At 36.6% G+C, this 8,572-nt stretch overlaps 1 protein-coding gene and 1 pseudogene across 4 annotated transcripts; one reads left to right on the forward strand and one right to left on the reverse strand.

The window, feature by feature from the left end:
• Positions 1-8,236, reverse strand: PCLAF (PCNA clamp associated factor). Of its 4 annotated transcripts, none has more exons than XM_006043989.3 (4): positions 8,075-8,236; positions 7,689-7,769; positions 6,390-6,552; positions 1-1,012 (listed from the first exon to the last, which is right to left on the reverse strand). In XM_006043989.3, the coding sequence occupies exons 1-4, from the start codon at positions 8,118-8,120 to the stop codon at positions 967-969; spliced, it is 336 nt and encodes a 111-aa protein (XP_006044051.1). In that variant the 5' UTR covers positions 8,121-8,236; the 3' UTR covers positions 1-966. The 4 variants fall into 4 exon arrangements, with proteins under 4 accessions (XP_006044051.1, XP_044781050.1, XP_044781048.1 ...); XM_044925113.1 differs by having other exon boundaries at positions 948-1,366; XM_044925114.1 differs by lacking the exon at positions 1-1,012 and adding an exon at positions 5,456-5,759.
• Positions 4,619-5,789, forward strand: LOC102410100 (annotated as a pseudogene).
• Positions 8,237-8,572: the final 336 nt, after the last annotated feature.

Genomic DNA, 8,572 nt, shown 5'->3' on the forward strand with positions numbered 1-8,572 from the left:
TAGTTTTATGAAAATAAGTATTCATTTATTAAAAACAAACTTCAGAAAAGTATGTCTGTTAAACATTGCTAACTTTGATAACAGGAAGTCAGTGAGCAAAAAGCTTGATGAGGAAGAAAAATATCAGTTACTAAGTACTACTATACCCACTTTGATTATACCCCTGGTTATCTTGAAAAGCATGATAGTAGCTCTAAGGACTTTAGACAGTTCTGGGTTTATGGCACGATCTGTCTTTCATGTTTTATTGATTTGGGCATAGGCCCAAAGGGTAATATTTTATGACACTAAACCAAAGGTATATTCTAGGGAAATTCCTCTCTTTTAAAATAGTCTATGTAATTTTCCTGTCTGATTCCACTATGGAATTCCACTATTCCAATATAAAAAAATTTTATATTTTTGCTGTTGTTTTCAGAAGCTTTATTAATTCTTTAAACCTTAGGACCAAACTGCCCGTAAATTTTTCTAAGGAGAAGGTAGACAGCCATCCAGATTTTTGCAACATTGCCTCTTTGGCCCCCTTTCTTAAAAAGGGTATAGGTTCAGTTTAATTAACATTACTTTTTAAATGTGCAAAAATCTACCTCTGCTTTTTTAAAGCAAATAAAAGGAAGAAAAATATGGCATCATTCCAATAATCAAATGCCAATAAAATGGCAACAGTACAAAGATCTAAGCAAATCTCAAATACAGCAGATTCATAATTAGAATATCATGTAATAATTTTGGCAATAAAAAGCTTAATAATAGGTAAAGGAAACCAAATACTATGTTAACCGTAATTAATCTTACAAACTTTCCAATATCATAACTACTTGCTTTAGAATAACTAAATGTAAGCCTCATTTTTTAAATTAAATGCCTACTCAACAAAACTAATTGGAACAAATACATTTATGCAAATTTACATCCTAGAATACCAGAGTAAACAGGAGACAACAGTCAAGGGTGAATAAGAAAGTTCTATTCTTTTTCATCATCTGTGTGATCAGGTGGCAAAGGACATGCTCTGTGGAAAGAAAAGAGAACTTCAGTAGTCACCTGAGTCAAATGTTTTAAAAACAAAACATGAATAGTTTTTAAAAACTTATGTAAATCAAGAACATTAACAGTGCAGTGGATCTGGTCAAGTGACTAGAAATGACAGAAAATTAAACTCCCATAAATTGACAAATCCCTACAGATTCCAAATACTAAAGTGACAAAAATTTTTAATAATCTATTTTGCCTCTTAATTTGCAAGTCTGTTTCCCCTTTAGAATATGTTGCCATTTTTATTTAAGAGGGAATCTCTATTTCTATAACATCTTCTTTCAGTGTGTTAAGTAGATTGATGAAGCAGTATAATCCTTCAGCAAGAACTCTGTGATAATAGAAAGCAAAAAAAATTCAACCAATCCATTTGAACAGAGAAAACAGCAAGTTGTCATATTTGACTGCATATCCTTTGGAATTTATGAATGTATTATCTAATTAGAAAATGCCCAAATTGTATTGTTGGCATATGGTAAACATAGCTTTTGAAAAACAACTTACATTATCCCGAAGTCCTCTGGTACTCAGTATAATTTTTATAGAGAAAAAGTCAATTAAAATTTTTAAGTCAGAATTTTTTAGACCTGGTAAAGATTTGTGAGATCTATCCTAAAACAGTCAGTTTTCAAATTAGATCTAGACATAGAGCTAGAAGGTGAAAAAAGGAAGCTAAAACAAGGATATTCTGACTTGGTGTAACATTACCATTGACTCATCCACTATTACATTACCAAGAGGTCTTCATTGTACTTTCCTGGAAATTAAATGAAGTTAACAAATGAACACTATTGTAATCCAAAATTCTTTTCTTCAAAGACCTGATTTAAGGTTTTAAGAAGACAGTTTTTCTTGATTCAGATTCTCCCCTATGCATCAGGGAAATTTACCCTGCCTTGTGAGAATATTAAAGCCATAAGAGTAGCCATATTCCAGATAAAGAACTAGGGAGATTATAATAGAAGTCCTTCTGATATACTGATAGTTTTCTATTTATAATCAATAATAAACTATTGAAAGAATTCCTATCACAAGGAAAAAATTTTTCTATTTCTTTAATGCATCAATATGAGATAGATGTTCACTAAACCTATTGTGGTAATCATTTCATGATGTAGGTAAGTCAAATCGCTAGACTGTATACCTTAAACTTACATAGTGCTGTTTGTCAATTACGTCTCAGTAAAACTGGGAGAAAAAAGTCAATCTATTGATTTACTATAAAGGGATAAATGCAACTCTCAAACAATAACAAATCTAAGAAAGAGGCCTAAAGCAATAAGATAAACCTCCATTACCTAGTTTTATGTCACAGATTTTATTATACTATGGATCAAAGTTCTTTATGAGACTATATGTATAATCTTTCACTATATGATAGGAAACCTGCAATATAGGTTTTATTGCTATGATGATCAATGGTATAGCCATATTTGGCTATATTGCAAAATATTTTGTTTCTTTAATTGAAGTCACAAATAATTCAAGAGGATGGTTGAATATTCTTGAATACTGACTGTTAGGTTGTTCATATTAGAATGAGAAAGAATAAAGAAGAATGGTGCCAGTAAATGAGAAGAAGATCCTAAAAGAGACTTTTAGGATCATGATAACAAGTCTGTTAAAAAAAACTCTATCCAAAAATGTATCCTCTTGCTTGTTGATTTTATTTTAACAGAAATGATAATAGTGATATAGCAACAAGGTATAAAGTTCAGCTACTGCTCAAGAATTTGACATTCCTTTTAAATATCTCATAAGTTGGATAGTAAGCACTCAATAATAATTAACTAAATGATCTTATGAACAATATTGTCTTAAAATTTTAGATGCAAAAATATCATTTTATATGTTAATTCCTTTTTTAAAACTTCTCTTTAACCATTTATTTTTATCTAGCTGTGTTCAATGCAAATCAAATCCAAACACAATGTACAATCCAAAATAGGTGTACAGTGTTCAGATATGAAGCAAGAGTGTGTTCATTCACACACATGGATCTCACTTAACTTGAGATGGATGTTAGGTCTGTTGTTCCTGTTTAGATTTCTAACGATGACAAATATTGGTTAAAATTTATTTAGAGTACTATAAGTATTGAATACTTATCATTTAAGCATCATTGTATGAACATGTAAAACAATGATTTCTACTTCTAAAAAGATTTCTATACATCAAGGCAGATCTAAAGTTTTACTTTCCAGAATCAAGTCCACTTAGGTTTAGAATTATCTAAAAATAATGACTGATGTTGACTGATGTAAAAAGTGTTCCACATGTAGCTATTCTTATTCATCAAGTTTAATATATAAATGTATATTTACAGAAAGCACAAAACAGTTATGAATTTAATGCAGGCAAGTTTCCAGTCTTCACTTCCCAACTACCTAATACACATTATTTTTCACCTCCTTCATATATTTGCCTCTTAATTTCCAAATTTATCAAACACGCCTTCAAAACATCAATTTTTAGGTTTTAAAAATTATTCAGCACATGCAGAAATAGAAAGCAATATTTTAAGATTGTTTGAAGTCAATGCACTTCTTTTTTTTTTTTTTTTTTTTTAAATGCACTTCTAATCTTTGGAATAAAGTTAAGAGATCAGAATTAGCTAAACTAATCTGGCACTATTGTTGGATGGGAATGTGTTACAGGAAATAACTGTAATTTGACTTTTAAGTACATATGCAGGGATTACCTATGTTTGGATTTATAGTATATTCTAACCCATTATTGCCCTGGAACATCTCAGTTATTACAGAAATCCAAATGCAAAGTCAAATTCAAAAGCCCAGAGGAAAAGAGTTAAGTTCCCAAGAGAGCAATGAAAACAATGTAAAACTTTATGGAGAGTGTATCAGCATTAAACCAGGACTGCTGAAACAATACACAGAGGATTTAATAACTGCTGATTCCTTCCAGTGTACATCATAAACAGAATCACTGATGCTTTTTGCATTACCTAATTGTTTACCTTCTAGATTTCTTGAACCAAAATGAAAACTGAATCTCCATTCCATAGCTCATCCTTTTTCTCTAGATGAAGATGCAATTATTATCTAGATGCAAGGTACAATCTGAAGTGTCCATGTTTCTTGTTACATTTAATCACATCATTAATTCCTGATATTGTCTCCATTCTTATAATGAAACTCCAGGAGATTTAATATTGGCTGTCATTATCTGCTTAAATCCTTCAGATGCTCTTTAAACTAATCCAATTTGAGACTCTCAGCATTTTCTGCCTTAATAAAATAAGGGGTGGAATTAATGGATTTGATGAAGACTTTCTTATTTTCTTCCTGACACAGAATTTCTAGATGCCTTGCAGACTGGGCTTTAGAATATGGGTTGGTAAACCTAGATGTTTCTTGGCCAAGTCTCTTAATGGTAGAGATGTAGAAGGGCAAGCAAGACAACAAGGAGACTAGCTGTTGACCGCAAGGCACAGTTGACCGCTGTGGTTTGGGCTGGAGGACCTTCTGTGCTGGTTAAAGGAACGGATGAATAAACTTGCTTGGGTAGGAGCAGTACCAGAAGCAGCAGCCCCAGCGTGAGCCCGGCCACCGCCCACTTGTCCATGTTGATCACTCCACCTTGGGCCGGCTCACTGCTTGGTGCCCAGAAGGATCACCTGCTCCTGGCTGGTGCTGGGAGGTATCTAGCAGGGTCTTAAACCAGAAGGCTTCACAATGGCAGTGATGTCATACCACCCACACTCACCACGCCCCACCTCCAGTCAAATAATTTATTTTTGAAATGAAAACTTCAACACTCTTTAGAGAGTCTGCACTATTTCTCATAAATCTATTTAAAAAGCAGGTTTCCCTTGTTTTTTTCCTCCTAAAAGTATTTTTCCCCCAGATTCTTAAAATATGTTTGTTGTTGAAAATTGGTAGCGGGGAGTGTGAGGAGAGGTTTTTACCCAGTGACATCACTCATGATATTTGGTACATTTTGTACAGAGATTTGGTGTATTTATATACATGTCTTTTATGCAATAATGATTGTACTTTTGAATCCAGTTTTGCTCAACATTTATCATGAACATTTTCCTGACATTAAGAGCTTGAAAGCAGACCCAGTCACTGAGCCGCCACCAAGGACTCAGCAGCCTCCCGCTCGAGGCCCCTCACTTCCCAAGGCTTGGTACCCACTGCCCGCCTTCTCCCGCTGCTGCCTTCCACAGGCCGTTTCCACCGAGGAAAAGGAATCATATCTTATGTCCGTTTTCCAGAAACCTCTGCTTTTTCGACCCCTTTGCTGATGCAAGTAAGGGTGATGATCTGCTTCCTGCTGGCACTGAGGATTATATCCATATAAGAATTCAACGGAGAAACGGCAGGAAGACCCTTACTACTAAGGGATCGCTGATGATTACAATAAAAAGAAACTAGTGAAGGCATTTAAGAAGAAATTTGCCTGCAATGGTACTGTAATTGAGCATCCAGAATATGGAGAAGTAATTCAGCTACAGGGTGACCAGCGCAAGAACATATGCCAGTTCCTGGTAGAGATTGGACTGGCTAAGGACCACCAGCTGAAGGTTCATGGGTTTTAAGAGCTTTTGGCTCACTTGAGGCTTAAGTGAGGATTTCCTTTCAATGAGTAGATTTCCCTTCTGTCCTTTTTCATAAGTTTAAAAACTTCACAGCTTGTATAATGTAACCATTTGGGATCTTCTTTTAACTTGGACTAGTGTAACTCCTTCATGCAATAAACTGAAAAGAGCCATGCAAAAAAAAAAAAAAGCTTGAAAGCATGATTTAAGTATCTTCTTAAAAAGTTAACACAATGAACTCTGCATGTGTGCAGTTTTATCCCCATCTTGTTTTGTTTTGAAGTATTCTTATGTATTTACAGAGAAGTTGTAAAGAAAATATACCATGGTATTAGTCCTGGTTGTTTCTAAGTGATGGGGATTTCTGTATTTCCCAGCTTTTCCACATTGGTTATATATTTCCTATGAAAGCTGGACTACTAGTTTTTTGAAAGTTGGGGTTAATGCAAATGAAGGTAAACAAACATGGAAATTATTTTTTGAAAATAAAAAGGACTATAGAAAATAGAAAAAAAATAGAGAATAAAGACCAGAAGTTCATGGTTAATAAAGTAGCACTTGACATCTGAATGGGAACTGATCCTCTTTGAGTAAATGAGTAAAAATAGTACCTTTCATTGATGCTTGAAATTTGGGAGTGACATAATAAGAGGTTAGCATAGTTTAAAAAACTTCTGGTTTGTATTTTCTTATCTCCTCAAAGAGAAAATTTAAAGTTACTCAATATTTAGTTGTCTTTTATTTTCAAGAATATAAGTATTTCTTTATACTTCAGAACATGAAAACTTACTTTCTCTTTGCTTTTCCCAAGCCACTGCTTCCTGCCTCCTCAGGAATTCTATTCTCTTTTTCTGAATCTTTAGGGGACAGACTGAAGAATTCTCCAATTCCTTTTTGCCACTTGGGAGTTGGGCGCACACAAACTGGATTCCCTCCTGCATACTTATTTTCAGCTATAAAATAAAACAGAACTAAATAAAAATTAAGAATATAATTCCCATTCCTTAAAGGGAAACAATTCTTTAACATCAAATCTAAAGGATATTCCTATTACCTTCCTTTCTTCCCTTTTTTTTTTTAAGTTTGGTGTCAGTGTGTGTGTGTGAGTGTGTTCCAACCTTGCAGCTCCTGCTGCAAAGTTAAAGGGATCTATCTTTAAAGTGAATTTTAAAATCTGACATGATAAAGTTGTATTCAGTCAATAGTACATTATACATCAATATAATGTAGAACATTATTATATGTATTCTTTACCTTAGAAAAATAGCATTAACAAGATGTTTACAACCAGAAAATATTTTTCATATTTTGTTCATGAACAGAGCTACTCATTTAGTCTTATGTACTGTCATACTAAAGTTTGACACACTTTTTCCTGTATGTTCTTAACTAGAGCTTGCAGAAATAATCTTCCAAACTGCTCAACTTCCTTCTAAAAGGAATGAGAGACACCAGATGGCAGGGTATTTTCTCAACCTCTCCTAGCACAGAAGGAATAATGTGAAGCTCTTTCCCTGGCCCAGTTTTCCCTCCTAATGTCCCAAAAACAGAATCAGGAGCTGCAAAGTTGGAACACACACACACACACACACACACTCACACACACTGACACCAAACGTAAAAAAAAGGGGGGCGGGGAGAAAGGAAGGTAATAGGAAAGATAAAGAACAATATGCAGATATGAAAACAAAAACGTGATTAGCATTGTCAACTCTCCTCTCAATTCTAGTAAACAGGTGCTTAAGTAGCCTCATACAAGAAAAGTCCAGTTGTAAATATTAAGAAAAATAACAACGCTAAGAAAAATAACAACTCTAAGGCAGAAAAGAAAAACAGGTTTGAAGAGAAAGTGTGTCCGTCTCTAACCCAAGGCTTGAAATTTTTTAAGACCGTGCGACCCCTCCATCTCTACCCCAGCCCGCCAAAGAGACCAAGGCTCGCTCATTACATCAAAAGGCAAGGAAGGAAGAAATTCTGGGGGGTGAGAATCTCAGGAAAAGAAACTCCGCGGTGGGTATGGGGAACAGTGGTGCCTGGCCTGATCTCCTTTTGAGAGGGTTCGTGTAGGAGCTTGCAGGGGCGTTTTTACCTTTCCTTGAGGAAAGCGGCGTGGAATTAGCGGCAGAAGTCGAGGAACCAAGCACCTTCCTGGGGGCTCGAGAAGCCACCACTGCGGAGAGAGGGAAAGGAGGGCATTCAGAAGGGGGCACGAAGAGGCTGGGAGTCACGTTCTCACCACACTCTCCGACCCAGCCTATTGGAAAGGATTGGAGAGGAGAGCCCCACGATCCAGAACAGCAGATAACCCTCTTCTGTCCCCGCCGTTTCTTCCTCCTGGTTAAAGGGATCAGGCTGCTGCTTCCTGGCGGGCTGGACCAGTTTGGCGGACAGGAGGGGAGGCCCCCTCTTCTCCTGCCCATAGTAGAGCTGCCCAGAGAACCACCTGGCCTCCACTATTGTGCCCGACTGCCTCACCTTTTCTGTAGCTGCCAGGCACACTGTTTGCTTTAGTCCGCACCATGTTCGAACTCGAGAGGCGAGCAACTGACTCTCCAGCCTAAGATGTTTCACGGGACAAGGTCCAGAAAACGAATCTCCCGCCACAGTTTATATTGGTCCCTTTCCCGCGCGCTGCACCGACTCTCCCACACCGCCACTCCCATTGGTTCCGCGCCTTTCACGCGCAACCAATCGCCAGTGTCCAGTGGTCACGGCGGGGCTGGGCGCAGTGTCGACCCGTCCATCAACTTGTAGAAGCTTGTGATTCGTACCCGCCTTAGGTGGGAGGTGCCAGGGAGCTTTCCTAGGATGCCCTGTGTGTTGGGTGCTAAGATCCGTGCTAAGATTGTGAACTGGATAAAACAGCCTGCTTAGAAAAGAAAACCCGGGAAAGACAGCGAATTCCAACATTTCTTCAAAAGTTACCTACAGTCTTAAATCCATAATCTCACTCCTGGAAGTGACTCCTGAAAT

The sequence above is a fragment of the Bubalus bubalis genome, chromosome 11, assembly GCF_019923935.1.
Source record: "Bubalus bubalis isolate 160015118507 breed Murrah chromosome 11, NDDB_SH_1, whole genome shotgun sequence".
NCBI classification, from domain to species: Eukaryota; Metazoa; Chordata; class Mammalia; order Artiodactyla; family Bovidae; genus Bubalus; species Bubalus bubalis.

Excerpts from the sequence above, each read along its gene's own strand:
- PCLAF (XM_044925113.1), bottom strand. The coding sequence starts at position 8,120 with ATGGTGCGGACTAAAGCAAACAGTGTGCCTGGCAGCTACAGAAAAG. Across the intron at positions 6,553-7,688 it reads GCCGCTTTCCTCAAGGAAAG|CTGAAAATAAGTATGCAGGA; the intron begins GTAAAAACGCCC and ends TTTATTTTATAG. Across the intron at positions 1,367-6,389 it reads TTGGGAAAAGCAAAGAGAAA|AGTTCTTGCTGAAGGATTAT; the intron begins GTAAGTTTTCAT and ends CTATTATCACAG.